This window comes from Apaloderma vittatum, unplaced genomic scaffold, assembly GCF_000703405.1.
Source record: "Apaloderma vittatum isolate BGI_N311 unplaced genomic scaffold, ASM70340v1 scaffold15470, whole genome shotgun sequence".
Taxonomy (NCBI): domain Eukaryota; kingdom Metazoa; phylum Chordata; class Aves; order Trogoniformes; family Trogonidae; genus Apaloderma; species Apaloderma vittatum.
The window spans coordinates 7,242-33,850 of record NW_009696324.1 but is presented as its reverse complement, the minus strand read 5'-3'; the positions used below and the strand labels follow the sequence as shown (position 1 = coordinate 33,850).

Sequence of the window (26,609 nt, the reverse complement as noted above, 5' to 3'; positions counted from 1 at the left end):
TCAAAAACCCAACAGAATTGCCAAAAGAGGTAAGGCAAAGAGAGGATCGCAGGATTTTCAGGAAATAACTTCTTTTAGTTTTTGGTGTTACTTTTGATTTGCCACAGTGTTTTGAAGCTCCCCAAAGGCTGGGATACCTTCGGTTTTACAGGAGTTCTCCATAACACACGGATGGTTCGAGTGGTTTCAGGAGTTACCAGTGTGTCTAGTGAAGACACATCAAGTTGTGAAACACTATGCAACAGTAGGAACTTCTTTTTTTTTTTTCGTTAAGTTTGGGCCTACTTGAAGATAAACGCATGTCCTGAAATATGTGGATATTATTGCTTGTAATTTTATCACCTCTGGAATTACGTGGTTGCCAGTTGACTTTTTATGACCCAGTGGGTCCAACCTAACACGAGCATTAACAGACACGTGAATGCACTATTCATTAGACAGTGCCTATCGTGTTACCTTTGCATTACATTCAAATTAACTTCTTCTTGTTCTTTTTAAAACTCTGCTTAAGTATCGAAATGACAGCAATTAGCATTATAGGAGTAATTATTTTAAAATACCCGACTTCATTATCAAAAGGGATGCCAGCACAGCTTTGCCTTTAATAAAAAAGACATTGCAATCATAATATTTGTGGACGCTTGTGTTTTTCTAATAGTTGGAGGCTTTTCCTGGCTTCTTGAAGGACGTGGGTTTCTTGCTAATTGTATTTGGCAGAGTATGTGCTCGAAGCAGGGGGTTTGGGTCTTGGGGAGGAGTAGTGGGCTTGCTAACAACTCGTTGGTTATTCCAGCAGACTGGAAGGAGATACAATCTGTTCCTGAAGCGACGTCTCAGGGTAAAACAGTGATGAATGATATTGCAAGTGGCTTGGATGGCTGCAGTAATAACATGCTTCACTGTGTGATGCCTTTTGATAACTGGGAGCCAGGTTCACAGTTATAAAGTTGTCTTGAGAAAGCACAGAGTATTTTTCACGTGCATCCTTGCATGGCTTAAGAGGGAGAAGACAGACATATCCCTCTGAATTATTATTTTTTATTTCTATTTAAATAAAATGAAAACCCAGTTCAGTCCTGTATAAATACAGTTTTGCTGCTGAGTGTGTTTTTGAAAACGCACCACTGACCATCCTGAGCATGGAGTTAAATTTAGACCAGAGTATTACCTTCTATGGAGAGCACTTTGCTCTGTGAACTTCTAGTCTTGTAGATACAGCTGCATAATCACATGTTAATAAATAATATTACTTAATATTATGTTAAATTCCCTCAGAGAGTGATGTAATATTCTTTTTATTCTTTAACATTACTGTAGCCTAATCAGTGAAAAAGACGAATGTTGCTATTGCAACATTCTGGCATGCTGCTAAATAAAAGTATGACTTTTAATATGTTAATTACAATACTGATTATCTTGTTGCATAGATAGATTATTCGATTTTTTTTTTCCCCTCAAGAAAATAAATACTCAGTTTTGGAACATAGCTCCTGTATCGTTTGTGTGCATTTTCCTATGTAGTCATATGCTGGGACACATTTCTCCATGGTGGTTGCTTTAGTGAGTCTTTTTATGTATAAGAAAATGCATGGAATTTAATTTTTGCTTTCTATTTCAAGTCGATGACCTGTGCCCTAGCTGCTTTTGTGTAGATTGGCATTCTGAATAATTGCAGAAAAATACCATGCTGTCAAATAATGCTTGTCTGAATTATTATGACACCCTATAAAGGCTCTGAAAGAGGAAATGGTAGCAATGTTCACATGGTAGTGTAATTACTAACATATATTTATTCTTCGTATGCCAGTTATTTACATGTAGTGTTTGTGGATATAAGCAGTTACTTCTGAAATTTTTTTTAACTGGATATAGCCCATGTTAAAACTTGTGCAAGTGTATCTTCAACTGTTAAGAAATAGAAGAACTGAGGCAATTTTGGGGGATGTCTTTGTCTTGCATTATGTTTTAGAGCAACAGCAATACATGTTGGTTTGGGGTTTTTTTTAATCATATGCCTGTATCTTCCACAGATTGATAAAAGACATCAAAGCAAAGATTCTATTTTCTTCAGGGATGGTGTCAGGAGAATTGATTTTGTTCTCTCCTATGTGGATGATCCTAATAAGGAAGGGGAAAAAAAGTTGGTAAGTTTCTCTTTTTGAGGTCCTCTTAATTCTTAGCTATTATAATCCCAGTATCAATTACTAAGCCTTTCAAATCACTACACTAGGCTGGAATAGGACTTATCTAAAAATTGATAGCTGTGCAAAAAGACATTCCAGGTAATGAAATTTCTGTATAGTTTACCGTTGTGTATTAGGACCTAATTGTATTAGATTTTGGGGACTTTATGTTCTGAGTTGATTACTCCATTACTTATGCTGGTCAGTATATTATACAGTCAGTGCCAAGTAATCCAAATGATTTTACTTTCTTCATTTAACTATCTTATGCTTAGTTTTGGCTTTTGTAAAACTGTATCTGTAAATAGTTAAATAAGCAAAGTATTATCCAAATGAGTTGTAACAATAACCTATTTTTCTCCCATCCTTTGACTTCAGTTAAAGCAGAAAAGGATTCTTAGATCCAAAAATCTTGGATTCTTAGATTGAAAGATCCACACGATTTTCCTTTTAAGACTTCTAGGACTTAATTTTTTTTATATTCTAGCAAAATAAACATAAAGCTCCTCTTTGAGCTTTTCACTGTGCTTGACGTGCTCTCTACATATGTGTATTCATTCTTCTGGAAGAATATTTAGAGTAGCTTTTATAAGAGACCTCCTGTGTAACAGAGCATGAAGTACAGCTTTTCTCTAAAGTGCCAGTCAGTGAACATCCTTGAACATCCCAGGAAGGCCCAGTTGCCTGAATGGTTGCAGTAGGTCAGGCAGAATCAGTAAATTATGTGTATTTGTTCTTTGCTTGCCCTGACACGTGTGGTCTGACTTGACTAATACATAAATTCAAGCTATTGAAAAAATCTGGTACTATGAGATGCAGCCAAGACTTAAGAATAAATTCTATATAAGCATAATGTTTTAAAAAGTAATAATCGCAAGGATTTCACTACCTTCTTTCTGAGCCAGAAGAGCTTATGTTTACGAACTAATCTTTCCAATATATATCTCCAAAGTTTGTTCTTTGAAAAAAACAAAAGACCAAAAAAGACTTCATTCTCCTGTAATCACATTATTCTGAAAGATAAGGCTTTCTGAAGAAAACTAATTATATGGAGGCTTAATGCAAAATCCTGATCAAAACTAAAAGTCTGAAGTAAAGAATGTTTCTCATCTATAGCTTGTCATATTAAAGTATTTCATAATTAAACATTTCCTTTGAACAAAAACTTCACAATTGGGCTGTTCAAAAAAATTACATACTGCTTTGTGAAGGAAATAACTGTTTTTGTAAACTATTTATGCTGCCTGTATGCAAATATGTTCTAGTGTAGATCACAGCTCCTGCATTGTATTCTTGTTACCTTTTAAAAAGTAAAAATATCATAGAATCATAGAACAGTTTCAGTTGGAAGATACATTCAAGGTCATTGAGTTCAACCTTTGTCCTAGCCCTGTCAACACCACTAAACCACATCCCTCAGCACATCTGCCCTTCTCATAAACACCTCCAGGGATGACGACTTAACCACCTCCCTGGGCACGCTGACCGATCACCTGGTTGTCCTGGAACTCAGGATGATCTGCTCCATCAGCTTCCCTGGAACTGAAGTCAAACTGACAGGCCTGTAATTTTCTGCATCATCTGTCTGTCCCTTCTTACAGATGGGCGTTATATTGGCTGACTTCCAATCAGCTGGGACCTCCCCAGTCAGCCAGGAATGCTGATAAATGATGGACAGTGGCTTGGTGAGCACCCCTGCTAGTTCTCTCAGGACTCAAGGATGAATCCCATGCGGCCCCACAGATTTGTGCACATCGATGGGGAGCAGCAGGTCACTGGCCATCTCCTCCTGGAGGGCATTTTGCTCCTGGCCCCTGCCTCTTGGCTGGGGGACTGGCTTTCCTCAGTAAAAGTGTTTCTGTTAGTAAAAACTGAGGCAAAAAAGACATTTAGCACCTCAGCCTTATCCTTGTCTTTGGTTACCATGTTTCCTCCCGGGTCTGATGCTTTCCTTTCCTCAGCTGGCCATGTTCAGGAGATCTACTTGGGAGACCAAGGTTATGTTATAGCTGTGGTACTGGAGGTTTACATGAAGGCATACTTTTTCACACGCACAATGACTCTGTTAGGCAGTAATCCTGGCTAGATTCCTCCTCCTACCGTAAAGCAAAGTGCATTTAAAAAGGAAAGGAGACCAGTCGGTATAAAGAGAAGAAAAAGATACCCATGCAAGATATGTGAAAACAACTCTTAAAATAAACTTTTCCATTAGTCATACTTAAATAACATGAGGGAAGAAATTGAGACTATTTAGGTAATGTTTCAAGTGGGGAGGAGAAGGAGCCAGACGCTTAGCCTAGTCACTCATTCATACTGTGTGCAGCAGTTTCCTTTCCATGGTTTTGTAGGTCATTGTGGGGTGGCAGGAATCTTTGCCAGAGCAGAGGCCATGTATCTGGGTGTCCTTACTAACCAAAAGATTCACATGGGGAAGAACCCACGAGCTAGTAGCTGATATGAGGTTCCTCTTTGAGGTAAATTAGTTAGGAAGAAACATGTCTTGCAAAAGAGTAGATGTGCATCAAGATTTGTGAGATTTAATTCTGTGTATGTCTGTTGCTTGCAAAAGAGTTTGTGGCCACATGGAAGAAGATGTTGGGTCTGTGGCCCTGTAAGTTAGCTCTGCGGTCGCAGAACAGACAGGCACGAAGATATCAATGTTATGTTTATGAGTTTTTACACAGTTCCTGGGCAATTTGTCAAGAAAATTAAATTTGCCCTGTAATTAAGCCAAGCATAGACCTTTATACAACGAATGTATCTGTAAATTAATGTGGACTTCTTTGACAGCAGCACAGTACTTCTATGCTTTGTGGAAACAAGATTTAAATAGTGATGCACTGCAGCTTTTGGAATTTGTCTGACATACTGTACTTGCTATTTACAGTCATCGCAGGAAAGAAATGTTTCTTTTTCAGTAGTACAATGACACAGCGAAATTTTAACAGCTAAGAACAGAAATGTTCATGGGAAGAGAGTAACAGTTGTGACAAACAGTTTTGTTTCCTTGTCTCAGGGAAGCAGCTTTATCCTGCATTTCTAAGAAAGATATTAATAACCTCTTTGTGTGTTTCAGTGTAGCCCTGATACAGATGCAAGAGACGGTCTGTTCATCTTCCTTCTTAGCTTCATGCAGAACAAAGACATTTTCTTTGATGTTCTCCAGAAACTTTCCAGTTTAAACTCTGTTTTGAACTTGACTTCTATATTTTACATGAATAAGTCTAACAATGAAGTCTCTCTAAACAAAAATTGGGATTAATATTTTGTGAGACATTACTTTATATTTTTCCTCAAAGCTTCTAGCAGATAAATGGAAATATTTTACCCAGAGAACTATGTGGGCAGCCTGGGCTCAGTCCTGTGATGTTTTCTCAGGGTACAGCTAAGAACAGAGTTTGTGTACACTCTACATAGCATGTGATTTTTCCTAACGGCCATATTTATTTCCCAGTATCCTACTAGAATAAGGCCAAGCATCCCGATATGTAAAAGGTTTTTGTAAGTTTGGCACTCCCTGTCTAAAGGAAGGGGAAAAGCAAGAAGAGGAGTTTGATTAAGGAATAGTATTTTGTAAACTTAAAATTATTTTATTCCCCTGTTTATTGATTGTTGTTACTAGCAGTAACAGCATTGTTATCAAGAAATAGGTTTATGACAGTTGTCGAACTTCCTGAGGTACCTAATCATGCAGTGCTGCATCTGTGTTGGGCTATTATCTGCTAGACTTTGGATCTTGCTTTGTTTGTCTTATCAGGACAGTTCACTACAGCCAGGCGTGTGTTGGATGGTTAAGTTGCTCTGTACAAGTGTGTGGGGTATCCACAGCTGTGTCTGGAGACCTGAATGCCCTACCAGCCTCTCTGCTTTATAGGAGGTCTCAGAAAGTGTGGTTTCAGTCTTTTACAGATGGTTTGGAGAGGCTTAAGAAATGTATTTAAACAAAACATGAGTAAGGGCATTAGCCCACTGTTACTGGTCATCATGATGTGATTGCTTTTGTTTCTTCCCTCTGTGACTGCAGAGTGGCATCTATAATGGAGTCACCAATACCTGCACCAGGTCTAGGTTTTTGGGTTTGGCACAGTAAGCTTAAAATTCTTACCAGTACACATTAAAACAAAACAGCACTGGTCTAGGGGTACATTTTGTCCATTTCAAGCCTTTGACGGTGACATGAAGAAATCCACTATTTGGCAAGAAAAGGGAAAGCATTGCATTTTTTGCAGCAGATTGATTTGCTTTTAAAGGTGGTTCTTACAAGTGCCTGGCCAGTACAGTACATTCACGTGGGCTGCAGAGAAGGTGGCTTATGGGAAGAAAGCAAGGTGGTAATAAGAGTGTAATTTCGATTAGAACACTGCAATTTATCACGCTAAGTGTATAGTAAGGAAAGATCAGTAAGATGGGGCCAGATGGTTTTGCTCTGTTATGAAGCTGCACAGCTGGAGGAGGAGCTGCTGGTGTCTGGCGGCAGAGCAGCCTCGGAGCTGACTTGCTTGGCTCACCTCCAGTGTTTGCTGGGGAAAGAACGCATGCCAGCCTGCTTTGTTTGGTGAGAACGTAATCCGGAATAGCATGCAGCTTTGGATACCAGGCTTGAATGTCAGCTTTTATATAGCACTTTCAAATGTAATCATAAGTCACCTTTTAGTTGTATTGTATTGTATTTCTATTAGATCAGTAGGTCAGAAAACAAGAGGTCTTTGGTGTGTTTATACAGGTGTGTGTAGCCAGGTTTCTGGGATAGAGTAATTAAAAAATAGCTCATGGAATTGCATTTTCCCCTGATGTGTGCTAGAACTTGGGAATTACCATATTTGCAAGTTTATCTAGGCCAACTTATCATTTCATGTCTAATAACATTTGCCAAAATTAGATGTGACGGGTAAAAATGCAAGGCAGCCAACACAGGAAAACATATCAATACATCTTAGTATAGATTTGAGGGCCTTTAAGGCTATTCTGCAGTCTGTATTCATTTATCTGAGTAGTTTATGCAAACTGCAGTGCAAATAAGGCAGTGCATCCTGCTCCTCACAGACATGCAGGTGAAGGAAATTGGCTGAAAACTACGGTGGTTTGTGGTTTTTAAGTGTGTTTGAAAAATGTTTTTTAAGACATCACAGCATTGCAGGTTTTAGCTATAAATTAAAGGAAATTAACGGAGTCTCCCAAGAGGAGCAAAAATCCTACAGAGAAGGAGGGAAGGAAAATGTTCTTGCCTAAAGACACCACCTATGAATTACTTGGCAAAATACAGAGCTCCAGAAAGAGCCTCAAACTCCTAGAGGTCATGCAGCCACCACGCGGCACCACAGTCAGGTTTATTTATCTCTATATGGAGTCCACACTGACTTTATGCAAGCCAAGTGTGTCTGAGCTTACACATGATGATTTGTTAGTCTTAGCTAGTTCTACAGTCGCGTTGTTTGTGAAGCGTACTGTTTGAATTGTCTGTAATCTGTACTTGGACATCTGTATCAGGTAAACAGGTACAGCTACAAGCGAACGGTCTTCCACATGCTTCCAGAACTTTTCTTTTCGTCTAGGTTTAACATTATCTTAGAAATATAGCTGAACTTGGACAATAAGACACCACACACACCTCATCCTCCCGAAGAGTCAGAAGTGCTCCAGACATGTGACTTCATTTACTTCTCTGGTTAACAAGATTGTACAGTTTATGAGCCTGTCCCTAACAACCAGGGGTCCTGTTGCTTGTCGGTGCAGTTACGGAATCACAGAACTTTTGAGGCTGGAAAAGACCTCTGAGATCATCAAATCCAGCCTATGACTCAAAAGCATCACAACAGCAGTTGCTGATGTGTTGCCATGGCTAGGCTGGCCTTGACTCAGAAGTAGCCTGATATGCATCACCTGGTTTTTGTCTCCTGGGCTGCTTTCTTTTACAAAGGTCACGTAGCCTTAAGGGGTTGTCATCAGGGCAGTCAGGAAGAGTAAAACTCATCTTCATCAGTTAATAAAGTGTGTTTGTTTCCCTTCAGGAAAGAAGAAAAGAATTTGAGAGCAATCTGCAAAAGGCTGGTTTGGAACTAGAAACAGAAGACAAGAAGGTAAAAAAAGAGGAAAGCTTAAGACCAAAGAAATACACCTGCAAATTGCTAATTAATATATACCACATTGTTTCTTTGAGAAAAAATATAAATTATTCTAGTGGATTTCAGTGGAATGTGACTGATTCAGGTGAAACAATCTCAGTGTGTCTATCTAAGTTCTTTTTCCAGGTATATTCATAAGGACTGTGAAAGCAAAATAATTTTGATTCAGGAAGTAATGATGGCTTTTCATTTCATGGCAAAAAGAAAGTAGTTCTGGAATAGCTGTGACTGTGTTTAAAGCCATGTACATGGGAAGTATGCTCGCAGCTAGATTTAATCCCATCTAATCCCAGCTAGTTACATGGTTATTAGTCAGGGAATGGATGACTGTATGCTCACTGGATATTGTAATTATGAGGAAGGACCCTCATGAACCATTTGAGGATGCTTGATTAGTGTTAGTTTTGTTTAATAACTGGGCAGCAGGGGATACTGACTTCCTCAGTCAGCATGCTCTTTTTTTCTACCAGCCATTTGGTGGGGCCAAGTAACTCTTGATGAGGTTCAGACTCTGTAACATCTATAGATGGGGATTCCTTGAGCAACGTGTTAAAAACACCTTCTGATTGCCATGTTCTGCTGTGTAAGCAGAGGAACGTTAGAAGAATATCTACTGTCGGGCGAGGCCTGTGATAAGATTATTCCTTATCATATCTATGAGGCTATAATGGATCTTTTCTCTGGTTGGTAACTCCCTTTTGCGAGGAGTCTTGTGTGCAAAATCTGCCTCCTCCAAGAAAGAATTAGAATCCAGCATAGGGGCTGCCAAGGGACCAGCCCTGCAGAGCATTTTCAGTGCACTCAGAATGCAGTGAGAGTTTCTGGCCTTGGTCTACAAGGTTAATGAGGTTTGAAAAGCCTTTGTCAGCTTTTAGCAGTGCAAAGATTATCTTTGTGAACAACCAACCACTTGGATAAGTTTTTTGGTTAAAAAAAACTACACACACCTATATGTATACATACACCATGTAAAATCCCCCTATTAACTCCCTGTTTTTTCACATACCAACTATTCTCATAAATCTTGCAAAAGACCACAGTTCAGTCTGATGTCTAATTTAACTTCCCTGGGACAGGAATCTGAAGATGGCAAGATTTATTTTGTGAAGATCCATGCTCCGTGGGAAGTTCTGATCACATATGCAGAAGTGCTGAACATTAAAGTTCCCATCAAGGAAAATGACATTCCCTCGATGGTGGAGAACCCCCTGGACTGTATGCTTGCACCGCTCAGGCTTCCTGAGCACGTGATGCACCCCGAACCAGATTATTTCACGGCGCCATTCAGCAAAGATAAGCAGGAGCTGTACCTCATCAATGATGAGAGCACTTTCTTCTCACCATCCATGAGAAACAGAATAGTACGTATGTGAATTTGCTTGCTTATATTTACATGCAGGTGTACAGATTCATGTGGGAATATTCATGCAAGGAAGGAGCATATAAACTGTGGAATCTGTGCTTAGATACGAGCAAGGCTAGGTTCCTATGCATCTTTCTTTAGAAATCTGAAATAGTCTTTGTTGGAATGGATCTTCTGGATGTGTACAAGGCAAGTATACCCTCAACAGTCTCATGCAGGGTAGGGCCTTCTGAAAAACCACTTACTGCTTCTGCCTATTTTTCTTGTAGATTATACGCAGTGCACAACCACTGTAGGTTTCTTTTAAGTGACCTTAAAGCAGAAGGGGTTTGAAATATTTGTTTTTGAATCTCAGGTTAATTATATTCTTACACGGTGCCCATATGGAACAGAAGAAGGGAAGAAAAAATTTGGGATTAAGAGACTGCTAAATAATGGCACGTATTCTGCTGCATATCCTCTTCATGATGTAAGTATTCTGGCTTTCTGCTCCCTTGTGCATTTCCCAGGATTTTTACTCTTTTACCTATTGTCACATTTCCTGTTTACAGCAGAAATGAAAGTTTACTCCAACCCTTTCACTTGTCCCAGTTAGCTGATTCTGTTTTATAATACACATGATGTATCTGCCAGCCCTACTGGTTGGCTTTTCAGAGCTGCAAACTTTCTATTTATGGATGAATTTCTAGATTGTACTTAGGTGTCAGCCACATAATTTGTAAGAGAATTTTTTTTTACCTTAAAACATTACATAGATTAAAAAGGGATCTACTTATATAAAGTGGTGGAGTGTTAAGTTTGAATTTCACATTAGTTTAAATTGGCACAAGCTTAAGAGGGGTGCATCATCAATAATGTTCACGTAGTACATGAGTTTTGCCTTTACTCTGATTTGCTCGCAGTGCCAGTACTGGAAAAAAGCAAATGATCCAAACTGTGACAACGAGAGATACACGCTGTACATGCAGTGGGCTCGTTTCTTGCGGTTCTACAAAGAACAGCCTTTGGACCTCATCAGGTAAAATATTGCCTGTTTTTTTTATAATATTTACTTGGTTTTCACTGTAATACAAGCGTGTGTTCATTTGTAGCTTGATCCTACTGGGAAGTTTTTGCTACTCTTAAGATCCAATGAGAACTGAATGATTAATTGGACGCTAGGTTCTTGGAGGACAGGACACAGATTTTTACTAGTAACTGGAAAAATGCTTTATCTCACATCAAGCCTTTTAAAGTCTACCCACTCTGCCCAGGGTTAGGTGTAGTTCACTTGTAGGAGGAACACAAAGAGTACCTTGCATTTTATTGTCAATATCTGCCACTGTTTTTAAAAATTGATGTGAAATTTCAACACAGACTTGAAAAAACACTGATAAAATCAGTTTTGAAGTTTGGCTCCTAATTCAGTATGAAACCCAAGTTTAAACTAACCTCACCCAAGATCTCTTTGATTCAGCTCATATGATGTAAGAAAAGTGTTACTTCATTTACAGGTTGCGGCTGCCCTATTCCTAACACAACCCGTTGTGTTGCTGTGAATTGCCCATTCATTCTAACCATATGATCAGAACTGTGGGGCCCAGTTTCATTTGTGTAACTCCTTGGAAAATCAGAAAAGTAAATCTCATTTTTGTTATGCAGTGGGAAGGTTTAGTGATTTTCTTTTTTCTATATATATTTTCAAAGCTGGAGCTTCTGCTAGGAGGAAAAAAAAGGGTCAGAAAAGGCCATATATTTTCTTCATTCAACTTGCGTAACTTGTCACAGCTAGTTTCAAATACCATTTTTCCAACATACATCTATGCATTTATTCTTCTGTTAAGTTAGAATTTTGCCAAGTGCTTCATTTTAACTCTGGCTGCTTTGCACTATGGCAGTTTTAAACTTTGCTTTGTGTTCCTATTAATTGCATTTTTTTTGTGCTCAGGAAGTACTATGGTGAGAAGATTGGAATCTATTTTGCCTGGCTAGGATTTTACACTGAGATGTTATTCCTTGCAGCAGTTGTTGGCTTAATCTGTTTTCTATATGGCTTGTTTACAATGGATGAAAATATGAGCAGGTGAGTGTAACGCTGAAAATCTGGGCTGATAATGGAAAAAGTTAAGCAATGTGAAATTTTTGTTCTTTGGGGTAAAAAAAAGATATCAAGCTTTTAAAGCATGTCAGAACGGACAGGTTTGTTCTTCTCCTACCTTTATTGACTGAAATGCTGGTGGACAGCTAATACAGAGCTTGTGACTATTAATTAGTTAGACCCAGACTAGGTGAAAACAGTATTGTATTGCTGTTTGACAATACCTTTTTATATTGGAACACCTGCAATACATAAAGTCCTAAGACTGCCACTGTCATCTCTCAAGATCATTTGTTTCAAGTGTTTATTGTTGCCTTAAGTTTTTCTATTTCAGTCTGTCTTGCAGAGTAGTTCGTTGACCTTTTTGTGTAGGTCATAATTTGTACTAACTACCAAAAGGATGAGTGCAGGACGGATCAGCAGTGTTCTGCTGTCAGAGGGATCCAGCATCTCGGAAGCCAGAGTTTGCTTCTTTGTAAATACCCAGTGTATTAGTTTCTTCAAGGGTCCCGAGACTTTTTTGTATTCAGGGATTTGCTGGGGGCAATGGGGAGAAAGAGGGGATTGGCATTTCATTGCTCGCCGTTTTTTGTGAGAAGGCTTCCAGATAATTTTGACTTAACCATAAAAGATGAGTAACAGGTTAAATTCTCATCCATTCTATTAAATTATTTCATTTTGAAACCTCTATTTCAGCTATATTTCAGCTAATACTGCTATACATGTTCAGATTTCTCTGGATACTGAAGGACTATTATAGGATTGTAAACTTAGCCTGCTGTAGCAGTTAAATTGAAGTAGCAAATTTTATTCTAGGTAGCAAAGCTCAATTAATAGCTCTGCTTTTAGAAAAGATGTTTTGAACTCATTACTAATCTGATGAGAAATAGCATGGTTTATAATTTGCCTGAAAGCAGTGCACGTGCAGTACAGCTCTTTACAGACTTCTGACCCATACCGAGTGAATTGCTAGTTCTCCTCTGTGTAGCAGCTGCTGCGTTTCTTGACTTGCGCTGACCAGCCATAGGTTGAATGTGACAAGACTTTGCATCTTCTCTGCGAAGCTGCAAGTGTTGAGCTTTGAATAAATGAAGTTCTTAATTTATTTCTTTTTCCAAATAAATGTCATATAGCAGTTCTTAAGATGCTATTGAAACAGATATTCTACAATGTTTTTCTCCGCAGCAAAGAAATCTGTGACCCTGCAATTGGAGGAGAGATCATCATGTGTCCTCTTTGTGACCGAGAGTGTGAGTACTGGAGACTCAACACCACGTGTGCGTCCTCTGAGGTCTGTATCTCATTCTCCAGACATTTGTCGTTTTTGCTTAGAATGAAAACTGGTTTGGTACTGATCTATTCCTGTTGTATTCTCTTGCAGTATTCCCATTTGTTTGACAACGTGGCAACGCTTTTTTTTGCCATTTTCATGGGCATATGGGGTAAGTACATGTGATAAGTTTTATGTCAAACAGTTAGGAGATCTTGGCCAAACTGCTGAGGGACCCTGGAAGTGTGAAGAAGGGGAATAATGGCTTCACTTTAATATCCTGCCTCAGATGCAAAAGTGCTGAAAGAATAAAAATAATTTAAAGTTACAGAAGAATTAATCTTACGAACCAAAACCTGAACAAAATCCAGCAGATGCTTTGGATATCATAAGCATTGTGTACTCTTAACAGCTAACATTTGCTTCTTGGACAGCACAGGCCAACCTTAGGCAGTCCTTGTAAGACTCCTCTCTACTAAGATCTGCACTTCACCAGCGTCCCTGGGAAGGAGGAGACAGCTTTTGTTCCCTTTCACTGGATGGTCGTCCATGACTGCCACTTTATTATCCACATGTTTAGGATGAGAGTTGGTTTGCTTCTACTCCAGTGAAGTTTGTACATTACAGTATGTTTTGTTGATGCAGAAATACTGAGAAGATCCACCTATAGGCCTGGTTTTACCCTAAGTGATACTTGCAAGTGATAGTTGTTCAGAATTTATGATTGTATTGCTTTGAATACATGTTCTTTTCTTAAACTCTGTGAATGGAAGACAGTGTAGTTATTGTTTCTTATTTCATTAAATACCTTGTCTCCTGTTTCATACTGCTTGTATGAAATACCATAATTAAATCTTCGATTTGAATATAGATATTTCATTAACACACAAAGATCTCCGTGTGCTAATAGAAAATCTGTGTATTTGTTAGCAAAGGATTGAGCCACTTAACTTTTTTCATAGAGAATTTTAAAAAATATATTAAATGGATATTGTATGGCTGTTTTGGTAAACTTTTCTTGGTTTTAACCACTGGCATTTGAGTGACGTGCATTAGTCATTCAGGAAGTACCAACAAAAGGTTTTAGAACTGCAGAAGGTAAGGTTTCCTGTTGGTGTAACCTGTAAGGCCTCTCCAGTTCATATAAGAACAGTCAGCTTACTAATGTTTTACATTTTAAAGTGGTTTATAGAGGGCTTTAAAAATGTTATATAGTACTATAACTTTTATAGTTGTTTATTCTGTATATGAAATCAGCTCGTTCAGTGTCTTAAAAATGTCTTAAGCCAGCCTCACTCTTGATCATATAAAAAGCATCATTCACTGTCTTGAAAATTACCGTGATGTCAAATAACCATCAAAAAGCAACAGAAGTCTGTGAGCATACCACTTGAAAACTTCTATTTATTTGTAATAGTTTTTCATGTGTACAGATTTATATGCAAGTAATTAGTTGAATTGTCATGTTCCTCTGTTAATTTCACGTTGCTGTTTGGATATGAAATGTGGTTGAACTGTAATCGAACATGGTCATCATAACCTTGGAAATACCCATTTCCTGGCTTGGCATCTTTCTTGTCATCCACTTCTGGAATTCACTTAGCTGATAAGTTACTTAATCCATGTTATGGTCTTAGCTGTGAACTTCAATAGGTAGTCAGGAGAAATAAATGAGTTACACCATGAGGATAAACAGTAGACCACAGAATAGAAGCCAGTGCAGAGATGAGTTTAACTTGGTTCAGGAACTTGTTCACTTCTTCCTTAACTGTATTTTAACATTTCCAAATTGCAGTTACACTTTTCCTGGAGTTTTGGAAGAGACGGCAAGCTAGACTGAAATATGAGTGGGATTTGGTTGATTTTGAAGAGGAACAGCAACAACTCCAGCTGAGGCCTGAGTACGAGGCAAAATGCACCCAAAAGAAGAAGAATCCTGTAACTCAGGTAATGAGCGTGCTGGCTTGACAGTCATGCAAGTTCAGCTGTGTGCTGAAGGTTTGAGAACGTGCGAGTCCTGTCTCAGGAACCAGTCTGTATCTCATGGCTTGGGAACGACATGTGAGACACACGTAAGCAATGCTGCAGGTATGGTGGAGCGGGGCAGCCCCTCAGCGCTCACATCTCCGCAGAGCTGTGTTTGTGATGGGAGCGAGTTTGGCTGAAATACATAGAATGTGATGGCAACCACGCCCTCGCTGCACACAACAGGTTGCATGGAGTATCAAAGCAGGATTTGGTAATGCCTTGTTTTCTCACTGAAGGCTTCCAGTTGGTGAGTGCTGAGGTGTGTGCTCTTTTGATTGACTGGTATCAGAGATATTGTAACTGCCCAAAGCAGCATAGCTGTGTTAGCATCAATAAATCCAGGGCACTGCTTACCCTGGCTCAGGGCTGTTGCACAGGGCTGTCCTGCTCTCCAGTCCAAGGGTAGCAGTATCTTCTGTTGTGAAACAAGGATTTCTTGGTTTGATACACTTACTGATAATGAACTTCGTACTGCGCTTGCCTGTAGTAATCGGTGCCTTTTTCCAAGAGGAGCATAAGTGTATTACAGTGCATTGTCACAAAGATTTATCGAATTCAGATAATTTTTTATTAAATCTTCTTCTACTGGCATTAGATCTTAAGTGATCTTTTTCTTCGTCTTTGTTGTCTGATGTTTTAGGAATTAGAATTGGTTGCAAAAAAAAGAACTTTACACGAACATGGAACATTGTTCATGTGCTATATGGGGATACTCGCTTGGGTAAGACCCAGCTGCCTGATGCTGCAGCAGAGATTGGCAACTAACGAATGTAGCCATTCCTTCAATTAAAACAGTAAATTGAAGGAGTGGAGGAAAACACTCTCTGGCTGTGTGGAAAAACGTGGTTCATCGAAGTAAATGACCTTCTTAAGAAACCTCAACATGAAGAATTTCTTAAAATTCAGTCCGATTTTGAACTCAGAGCTGTTTGACAGCTGACCCAGCATTGCAGTAATAGTTCTGGCCTGTTCATCTGATGGAGGAGGTGCTCGTTTTTGTCTTTTTCCTTCAGCTACTGATAAATTTTTGCAAAGGTTCAACCATTCTTTCCAAGTACTGTTTTTACTTTTAGCATTGTTATGGCCACTTCAGTCCTGATCCTTTTTTTTCCCCCAGCACATTCAAAATCATGTCCCATCTGCCCTTTTAGAGAGAGGGGGTTCTCATTGATTTTCCTCAGATATGGGCACTTCACACAGCTGATGAGAGCTCTGTGTGCTGCTTGATGTTAGAATAAGATTACGGATTTGTGAACCATGCTGTGCTTGCTTGACTGTTTCAGGAGATGGAGCCTTATTTGCCTATAACTAGCCAGGCTGTGCGGTTCTGCATCTCAGGAACTACAGTGTTGTTCTGGGTGAGCATCTTTTTGTGTCGTCACTTTAACATATATTAGAGTTGCTGATCATCGCTAATTGTGACATTAACACAAACTGGTTTTAATCATGATATTAACACTTGCTTTTATGATTGTCCTGCAGATTTCCTGCTGTTTCTGCAAAATCCACTTAAATTGAGATCTTAAAAAAAAAAAAAAAACAACTTGGAAACCTGTTGCTAATTAGTAATTGGATTGGACATTTTACCATAGGGATAACTTACATCCTATTAACTGACCATACTGAAAAAATTTGTAGTAAAGGCAAAAAAAAAGAAAAGATAAGAGTATTATTCACTACAGTTAAATATCTGCATATTTCTCTGTAGAAATATCTGCAGAGTGGACAATATAATCTAGCTTGTCCCTTCCATCTCCATTTCTGTGAGTCTGTATCCTGCACTGTTTTTCTTTAATATTGGTATTAGACTGTCTGCTTTTCTTACATGAACAAAGGAATTTGTTGGCTTGAGTGTATGTAACATAACAAATTATTTTACCTGTGTGCTTTGCATTTCAGTGCTGCTGAACTCATACCCATAAAGAATAAAAATTAAAAACTATAAAGCATGGTGATTCACACCTTATTTTAAAAGTTGCATGCATATAGCTCTACTGAGCTGTAAGTGTATTTCAAACCTCTGTCCTTTCCTTAGGTGTCTCTAATAATCGCTAGCATGATAGCTGTGATCGTGTATCGTCTCGCAGTGTACGCTGCCTTCGCCAGCCTCATGGAGAACACTCAAACGCTGCAGCCCATCAGAGGATTACTGACTCCTCAGCTGGCAACTTCAGTCACAGCCTCATGCCTGAATTTTGTCATCATCATGATACTGAATTTCTTATATGAGAGAATAGCCATCTGGATTACTGATATGGGTAAGCGAAACTTTGAAGGCATCACTGAAGGTAGAACCCATCTAGAGGTGCTCTCTGCAGTCGTTCTCCACTCGAGGGTGTTAGTCTGTACCTTGCAGCAATGACTCACTTGTATCTGTGGCCCTACTGAACATTTTCCCTGCATTTGGACAGTTACCATAAGCTGATTTCTCTTGTTTTAATGTAAGCAAACATTGCACTTCGTCTACAGAGATGATCATAGTTCTGAACACAATTAAAAATTATCATGAGTCGTATTAGAGTCACCAAAGCAAGATCAAACTGGCTTGATTTAGCACTAATTTGGTTACAAATCCTGAAGACACCTTTCTAAAAATAGATCACAGCTTCCCCAGCCATCTTTACAAGAAAAAAAGACCAATCTTATCTTCTGTGGGGAAAAGGTGGGGGATGGAATAGGACAGTACGATTTCCAGGGTTTACTTTTGCCACCATTGCCCTTCGCTATGGACCAACAGATTTGAAGCTAACACTAACTGAGCAGGGTGGGAGCTGGGCCCGAGATGTGTCGCTGTGGCTGTAGCTGTTGGTAGCGTTGCTGGCAGTAGCCTCACTCCAGAGCTGCAGGAGCTGACAGGCAGGCCCAGAAAGATCTATTACTTCTGTAGCAGATTTTATGCTTGACTGTTGGTCGCTTGCTGGAAATACCCTTCCCTAGAGCCCTTCTGATGTATTTTATTTTGTTTGCCCTTAGTGATTTAGATGTACAAATCTCTGCAGGTACTTTATAGAAAGAAATAAATGCAGAATATTCAGCTCAGGGGGAAAGAGCTGGAAGTATTAGGTATTTGTAGTTTGTCTAGCTGTCATAAAAACAGTTGAGTTATCTTTTTTATGAGGTCTTACAAGCGGATTCAAGAATTGAAAGGTGTTTCTTGAAGAAACGTAATGGGATGTTGCACTGCATTTATTTTGATTTATCATGGACCACCTCTTGATTCAGAGATCTGTATTGCTTATCTCACTTGGTCAAATTAGACCAAAGGAAGAACAAATAATAATTAAAATCGCTCCTAGCAAAACCAAAAACAGACAGAAAATAGTCATTTTTTTTTTAATCTTTCTTGAAGGGTATGAATTATAAGCATGAAGGCTCAGCAATGTTATTTTGCTGCTTGTAAGTGTGGAGGATTAATTTCTCAAGTGTCAGCACTACCTGTGGTTACGTTACAGAGGGAAAATACAGGTTTACTTTTGTGGGACTGCTGCCCTCCTGTGGCAGCTGTGCTTGGAACCAGGCTTGGAGACACAGTTGGGCCTGGGCTGTGAAGTGTTGGCTGCAGCTGCCAGCAGTGTCTGTTCTGACTCTCTTTGCTCTTGAATTTCTTAAAAATGTTACACCAGATTTTGCTTTCAGACACACAGGTACATCTCTGGTGCTCTGAACATTGCATGTCTGACATAAACACTTGAGCAGGTCACTGATAGTAAAAATATTTTGATGAGCTGCAACCTAGGCAGACTACCTCACTCGAGTACTGCCTCCTCTATAGTACGTTCTGATGGCCCGTTCCCAGTAAATACCTTATGTTCTTCTGTCATGCAAACTTATGCAAGGCTTGGTGTAGTTTACTCGGATATGTAACTTTACCACAGAGCACGTGAGTTCAACACATCTGCTAGGTCCTGACTAATTCAGAGGGACTGGAATACTTGTGGTGCACCTTCTCCCTCTATTTCCCAGCTGGAATTGACTATATGTTATCGTATAAATCATATCAATCTTAAGCAAAGGTTTAGTGATATTCAGTACCATGGAGGTGCCTGTATCCTTCCCTGCTCTTTCCCCACTTTGAGTTTTATCTTTCAGAGGCACAGGGCCTACCCAGTTTTTCCTGATTTCAATATGTCACACACATACACACAGCATATTGGGAACCCCCCCCCCAAACAATACTGTAACATAGTTCTCTACCACAAAGGAGGGGAAAAAAAATCTTTATAATGTGCATTGCTAACAGTGGAATTTTCATACTCCAGGAGACCCTGCTAGTTACTGTTTGAGATTCATCTTGGAGATCCATCTTGGATCTCTTAAAATTAGTGTAAGATTTGGGGATGGACAAGTGCTAGTGGACAGTACAAAGAAGGGGAAACTGGAGGTTATAGAAGTTTCAAGAATGTATTTTAGAATTGCTTGTTTACTCAAAACATTGCATGGTAAATTAAGGGTAGGGTGTGTCAGAGCAGGAACTCCCATCTGCTGAAATGTTTGTAGGTGGCTGTTGTTGTTTCTTTTCCCCCTCCCTTGGGAGTATAAGAGCACTGTGCCTGATAATTGTTTTTCAATCTGTATCCTTCTGGTTTCACAGAGATTCCCAGAACTCATATGGAATATGAGAACAGGCTTACTATGAAAATGTTTCTGTTCCAGTTTGTCAACTACTATTCATCCTGCTTCTACGTGGCCTTCTTCAAAGGGAAGTTTGTTGGTTACCCAGGTGCCTACACATACATGTTTAATCGCTGGCGAAATGAAGAGGTAGGACTTTCTTGATTAAGATGAATTGAATTATAATAAACTAGTTAAACTCTTTATCCCCTCCAATGTGTGCAGTCATAAATTGCCAGCTGCAGGTTTGCTCTGGAAGGAGCTGGACCTCAGCAGGCTATCCTGAGGCTGATAGATTCTAAGGATTCTGCCCACTGCTGCTAGTCAGGGAAGTGAAAATCTGTTGCTCTCAGTCACAAGGGTGAAAAATCCAACAGTTTTTCTTGGCCCTAGTTCTCCTGAAATACCAGTGAATTTCGCCATAGGTCTTAAAAGTGATCCTCTAGGTTGAAGAAAGCTAGTATAAATAGAAAAGGTCTCCAGCTTTTTGGTGTCTTCATTAGCTTTTTTGAGACACTCTTTTCAGAGAAACTGTGTGGTAAAAGGCACCTCTGTAAGCTTTTGGTTTTTTTCCTCACGTCATTGCTAATAATGCTGTTTGTACAGAGATGAAATGCAGTATTTAATGTGAAGCATTGCCTGGGAGTCAATAGTGGAAGAAAAACTTCATGCAAAACACAACAAAATAATCCAGTACGCTTACTGGTAGAGTATCTCCTAATAGTGATCTGGCTGCTAAATTCTTAAGAAGGTTTCAGTAAAGACTTGAAAACATAAAATGAGTGTTCTCAACAAACAGCAGAGACCAGATACTGCTGTGTATTTCAATACCTGTGCTGTAGGCATAGGAACAGAAAATGAAAGTGCTTGGGATGTCAAGGTTGGTCTGGTGTTGAGCGAAGCGAGCGCTGTAGAGTCACCTTGCTGGGGCTGCAGGGTGGCTGCACACAGATCCTGCTGCCCTGGACTCGTGTATCTGCACATGGGGTCAGCCTGAGGCACCTCTGAATTCCTCTGTCTTCTAATGTTGCTATGTTACGGTGTGTGTTTTATCAAACACAGGGAGCATTGAAAGCCCTTCTGTAATGGCTTCCTGAGAGGGTATCTTAGCTGGCAGTCCAGGTGAAAATGAGTATCATCCTAACAAGTTTTAAGAACTCTTCTTTTTTTCATTTATACAGTAGTGGAATATACTTAACTAGATAATCTCCATTGTTTATGTCCATTAACCCCTAGTTTGTCTCTGCCAGTGTGATCCTGCGGGCTGTTTGATAGAACTGACGACACAGCTCACTATAGTCATGGCTGGAAAACAGATCTGGGGAAATATCCAAGAGGCCATTGTACCGTAAGTTAACTCTTAAACCAAGATGTTCGTGTTAGAGACAGAGGACATTCTCTGACAAGTAGACTCATTTTATAGAGGCTTTTGGCCTCTTTTTGTAAAAGCCATGCTTGTAAAAGCATATTGCAACGAGAAGCTTGCATAGAGAAGGGGGTGCTTATTCTGCTTCTCTCATGGTTAACTTTTTTCTGCATATACAGCTGGATTTGTAACTGGTGGGGACGCCGAAAAGCCAGAAGTAATCCAGAAAATTTATACAGTCGCTGGGAGCAAGACCATGATCTGCAGACGTTTGGACCCTTAGGCCTATTCTATGAATATCTAGAAATGGGTAAGTTTAAAAATACACATTTGGAATTGAGAATGAGACACCTTCTACTGACACTTCCAAAAAAGCAGCTTCTCAGTTAAATGTCATGGATTGATGCCACCACTTTCATCTGGTAAACAGTAGATGATTAACTGCTGGAAATCATTAAATAGGTCAACCCAATTAAAAAAAATAAAAGCTGCCTTTGCATCTTATACTGCAGGGAATTTCACAGAAATGCTGCAAAGACTGTTTGTTTCCCTGATTTGAATGGGGAATATTATTCTCGGTGCAGACAGCTGCCTCGGTGTCTGTTGTGTTCTTGTTCCCGGGCATGTTCTCAGCTGATGTCAGTGGAGGGAAGAGTGCCAAATGACCTGTAAGGATGGGTGCTGCAGATACAAGATCTGCAAACTGGATCAAGGGGAATCCGTTTAGTTTCAGGCTTGCAGCAATGAGAGCTTCTGTACAGTGCCAGAGGGAGACCAGCAGAGGGAGCATGGGTAACGGAATAGGATTTTTCAAAGATGATGTGAACAGGTCAGCATATGAAATTAGTTTACAAAACCTCAAAAACTGAAACTAGAAATCGAAGTCAAGATAAGTCTAGAAGTTTTCCAAGGGAAGTGGTGGATTCCCCAACCTTAGACAGTTTTAAGGCTCAGCTTGACAAGGTGCTGGGCCATCTCATTTAAACTGTATTTCTTTATCTGAAAGGATTGGGCTAGATGATCCTTGAGGTCCCTTCCAACCCGGTAGTCTATGATTCTCTGACACTAAGAAAGTATTAGCATGTGTCTATTAGAAGGACAAATTTGTTGAAAAGTGGTTCTTTGTACTGTGTTATTTATACAGAGTTAACTATTGCCTCGAGCTTTGCAACCATATTATTGTCACTTCATACACTTCATGGTATTTCACACAGGGTTGGGATCTTGTGAAATTCTTACACTAAGAACCATCAGTGTTCTCGGCCGTGCTTCTTAATAGATGTCCTTGCTCTTCCTGAATCAGAACTGAATCAGTATGCTCCAGCGTTGTCCTGGGGCTGCTAAGATAGTACAAATTTTTTTGCTTGTGTAAGGTGAAGAACACATCACTGAAATCATGGAAGAGCTGATGACTGCTGTATGGGAATTCATTTTTATCCACTGCCTAAACCAGGCAAGATGTTCTGCTTCCTGTCTTTAAAATACAGTGGCAGTATTGGCTCTGCGCTGGGGACTGTCACATTCTGTACCAAGAGACTTCTTGTCTTGGTGATGACTGGAGGGGTCGTTGATGTATTTTATTTAAGATTCTTGACTTAATGTTAAGGCTCCCCAGTGAAACTATTACATACATGTTTTCACTGAACCAGTAACAATAGGTGGAGGTAAAGTTGTGGTGAAGGTATTTCCTCTTTTTCGTTCCGGAGTGTAGCTTAGAAGTACAAGGAGAACGCGTTTGCTCTGTACTAACTGCGGGAGACGATAACTGGCCTGGTTTTGTTCCTCTCTCATAATTCAGAAATTGGATGTACGATTACATTCCCATTCCCCTACAGTTATGTTTCGTTCATGAGAGAACTGCAGCATCATGAAAGAGTTAACATCCAGCACTGCTAACAGCATCATTTGACAGGACCCAAATGCCCCATTCCCTTGAGTGCTGCTGAATTGTGGCCCTGAGAGACTGAGGAGCGTTCCAGGGTAGGCTGTCACTTAGCTCAGGCCGGGGTGGAGATGACTTGTTGGGCAGCCTGGCACAAATTTCCCGTTTGCCTGCAAGTGGCAACTTGCATATCATTTTTCCCCTGAGCGTACTTGTGTAGGGGCAGATTTTGGCATTTTTCTTTTCTCCCTTGCAGTCATTCAGTTTGGATTCATTACTCTCTTTGTGGCATCCTTTCCCCTGGCTCCCCTTCTTGCTCTGATGAATAATATCCTGGAGATCCGAGTAGACTCCTGGAAACTGACCACTCAGTACAGGAGACCTGTGGCTGCGAAAGCACATAGCATAGGAGTTTGGCAAGAAATCCTGAACGGGATGGCCATCTTGTCCGTTGTCACTAATGTAAGTATGTTAACTATGCTACGTCAACTTTGATCCTTCCATATATTCAGAATTTGCAGTCTTAAAAATCAGCTGATGCTTATTCTCCTTCATCAACAGTATTCACTTTATCCCACAGTACCCTATGGACGTCTGGTCAAACGATTTCGGTGGGTCAGACGGTTTGGTCTGCTCACAAGTTTCATGTGCCAATTCCTTAATTTCTGTTTCTGATTTCTTTTTCAGGCTTTTATTGTTGCATTCACATCAGATATGATTCCTCGATTAGTTTACTACTATGCTTATTTTGAAAATGAAGACTCGCCTATGTCTGGATACATAAACAATAGTTTGTCAGTGTTTCAAATCTCAGATTTTCCTGCAAGAAATGAGCCTAAAGAGAATCCAGAAAACTTTGTCATATGCAGGTTAGTGTTGGTGTAATAATAAATATTTTGTCTCTGTGTTTGGAATACAGCATAAAAAGCCAGTGCAGATCTTAGTCTGCAATTAACAGGGCAGTGCTTGAGATGGTAAGAGATCATACCAGTAACAAAAAAAAACCACCTTTTTCTTGTTTAAGAGAGTCTGATTGCTAATGTTTTTTGTTTGTTGTTGTTATATTACATAATTAAACTACAGATTTTTGAGTGACAGAGGAGATTCAAGTCCCTAAGGTTGCAAACTTCAGCCAGTATTTTTGGAGTTTTTTAGGCTGCAGCTCCTAAGTGAACAAAGAGGTATTATTAAGGGAATGTTTAGATTCCAAAGCTGAAAACGAGATATGGTATTTCAAGTCAATTTTTATTATGCTAGATACCATCAAAGATCTGGACCATCCTGCTTTTGTTTAAAAAATAGTCCTTTCTTGCTAGAAGAAGCATTGGAGGATCCAGAAGAATTGAGAAAGAACTTAGGAGAAGTCCATGGTAGAAGAAACGTACTGATTTGATGAAAAAGAAGTCCCAAAACAAATGAACCAAACAAAAAATTCCAACACTTTAAGAAGAAGCTACATTTGTATGTTGTTTTAGCTTTAAAGCCCCAGGAGTCTTTATCCTGCTTATACATGAGAGAGTAGAACACGTACTCGAGACTCTCCTCTGATTAAACCCTGCATCTGTCCGCTCCATAATCTGTCAACATCTGTCACATTTTTTCAATACTTGTCCATTACTGCATGGTACATTCCATCACTCTGTCCTTACATCCTGAAAATAACCTTTTGTACAGAATTTCACTTCTCACACATCCTTATGTCTGCTCTGTTGCTGTGAATCATAGAGGGTGTTTAAGCAAACGTAAGATACAAACAAATCGAGAGACAACCTCTTCTGCAAAAGGAAACAGACCATTTAAAACAAGATGAAAAGGTCCCTTAAGTGACAGCTGTGTTTGCCTGTAAAGTGTCGCTGAGCTTGTAGTCTGTCTCAGACTGAATGTGACATTTCACCTTTGCATGTCTTTCTGTCCAACAGGTACAGAGACTATCGATATCCTCCAGATCATGAGAGGAGATACTCACACACTATGCAGTTCTGGCACATTCTTGCTGCAAAACTGGCCTTCATAATTATAATGGAGGTATGTTGCCTGCAGTATTTCCTTCTGAAATTAGAACATTGTAGATTCTATAGGTAGTTACTAATGCAGCAAAAAATAGAATTGTCGAGAGTATAAAATAGTTTCTTCCCTAAGTAATACCAAGTACTCATGTCCTAAATGATTACTGTAATTAGGTCTTTTAACTTCAGGGTGTTAACCTCGGAGTAAGAATAGTGAAAACAGCTGAGGAGACTGCTACATTTAAGATAAACCAGCAGAATAGAAAAGGTCTTTATACAGATGGAAAAGACATGAACCAGCAGGACTAGCACTTTCACTCCTGGTGTCATTAAAGAGCTGTACGCAATGACTGTATTCAAAATCCAGACAGCATTTTGCAGTGATGTTTATTGGTTATAAATAGCTAAATAATTTGGATAACTGATACTTCTTTCTTAAGCCACCATCATGCAAATTCTGAAGAGAACAGGGAGCTGTTCAAGTGCTTTTTCATTTTTCCTACTGTATCTTATAAATTCTTAATAGCTGAGCATTATTGATATGGTCACTTGACTTCTTCTAAGAAACCTCACAGACGTATTAGAAGGTAATGCTGGGAATTTACAACCTGACACTTTCTTCTTAGGTTTACTAATTCATAAATGGTTTGGAGTTAATGTTTGTGCATAAAAGGAAGTGTTTTAATCTTCCTGCACGTCTTGAATACATGCTAATTTGTTATGTATTATTCCAGGACAGCCAAATGAAATGTATTCCATTTGTGAACAAGAAGTGATCTATTTTTATGTTAGATACAACAATAGGTGTTTCTTTTGCTAACGAGTTGTTACATTTCTCCTGGCTTCCTTTTTTCCCCCCTGCCCCAGCACGTTGTGTTCATCGTCAAATTCTTTGTGGCATGGATGATCCCTGATGTCCCTGCAGACGTGAAAGCCAAAATAAAACGTGAAAAGTATTTAACACAGAAAATCCTACATGAGTATGAACTTGAAAAACTGAAGGAGAGACTGTGTCAAGGTGATAAACAAGCCACAGAAAAGGAGTTCATCGCCACGGAAGGGAGGATGGAGTTATCCAGAGCACTGTAGTTAAAAAACTTGTTGAGGTTTAGCTCATTTCAGCTTTTTCATCTGTGATTTCCTCAGTGTGCATCATCTTGAAAGCTACAGGACAGTTTCAGCCCTTTGCTTTCAGTCCAAAGATTTCAGCCTTTTCAAGTCCTTACTGGGAATTCTAGGCTTAGTAAATGTACTTAACTGTATGACTTCAGCACTGTTTTCTATTTCCCCATCTCTTTGAATAATAAGTGTAATTGGGTTCCCAGTACAGGGCATGTTACCCTCAAAGGGCTCACAGGATCTGAGAAGGTTATTACCACCAAACCCTTCCCCTGTTGCTAAGTGTGAAGTTCCAGGCTGTATCCTAGCTGAATTAAAAGGATGTCATACAGGACTCCTGCTGTGGAAAATGCTGAGAATTATTATTTAATTGATTATTTAATGATCATTTAAATAGGAGAACACTCCTGATGCAAGGGTTAGGGTTTGGGACTTTTTTTTGTAACCGCTATGTCTTATGAAACATTTGTTTGAACTTCTGTACACTTTTTAGAAGGAATTTATTTTTTTTTAATATATATTGGCTTAATTCCACTTGGAATTATTTATAGGCACAAAATTCAATTAAGACAAATTAATGAA

The 26,609-nt window shown here is 39.4% G+C and overlaps 1 protein-coding gene across 1 annotated transcript in view; it reads left to right on the top strand.

The window, feature by feature from the left end:
- ANO5 (anoctamin 5) overlaps positions 1 to 26,106 on the top strand; it is a 33,957-nt gene extending 7,851 nt beyond the window's left edge. The window contains exons 5-23 of the mRNA XM_009874505.1: positions 805 to 838; positions 2,031 to 2,144; positions 8,192 to 8,260; positions 9,382 to 9,666; positions 10,024 to 10,137; positions 10,571 to 10,686; positions 11,596 to 11,730; positions 12,931 to 13,036; positions 13,127 to 13,187; positions 14,811 to 14,962; positions 16,327 to 16,401; positions 17,079 to 17,301; positions 19,635 to 19,804; positions 20,905 to 21,002; positions 21,200 to 21,330; positions 23,159 to 23,364; positions 23,590 to 23,771; positions 24,822 to 24,927; positions 25,776 to 26,106. Of these exons, the coding sequence (XP_009872807.1) occupies positions 805 to 838; positions 2,031 to 2,144; positions 8,192 to 8,260; positions 9,382 to 9,666; positions 10,024 to 10,137; positions 10,571 to 10,686; positions 11,596 to 11,730; positions 12,931 to 13,036; positions 13,127 to 13,187; positions 14,811 to 14,962; positions 16,327 to 16,401; positions 17,079 to 17,301; positions 19,635 to 19,804; positions 20,905 to 21,002; positions 21,200 to 21,330; positions 23,159 to 23,364; positions 23,590 to 23,771; positions 24,822 to 24,927; positions 25,776 to 25,997 (2,599 nt within the window). The 3' untranslated portion in view covers positions 25,998 to 26,106. The remainder of the gene's footprint in view (positions 1 to 804; positions 839 to 2,030; positions 2,145 to 8,191; positions 8,261 to 9,381; positions 9,667 to 10,023; positions 10,138 to 10,570; positions 10,687 to 11,595; positions 11,731 to 12,930; positions 13,037 to 13,126; positions 13,188 to 14,810; positions 14,963 to 16,326; positions 16,402 to 17,078; positions 17,302 to 19,634; positions 19,805 to 20,904; positions 21,003 to 21,199; positions 21,331 to 23,158; positions 23,365 to 23,589; positions 23,772 to 24,821; positions 24,928 to 25,775) is intronic.
- The last annotated feature ends 503 nt before the right edge of the window (positions 26,107 to 26,609 follow it).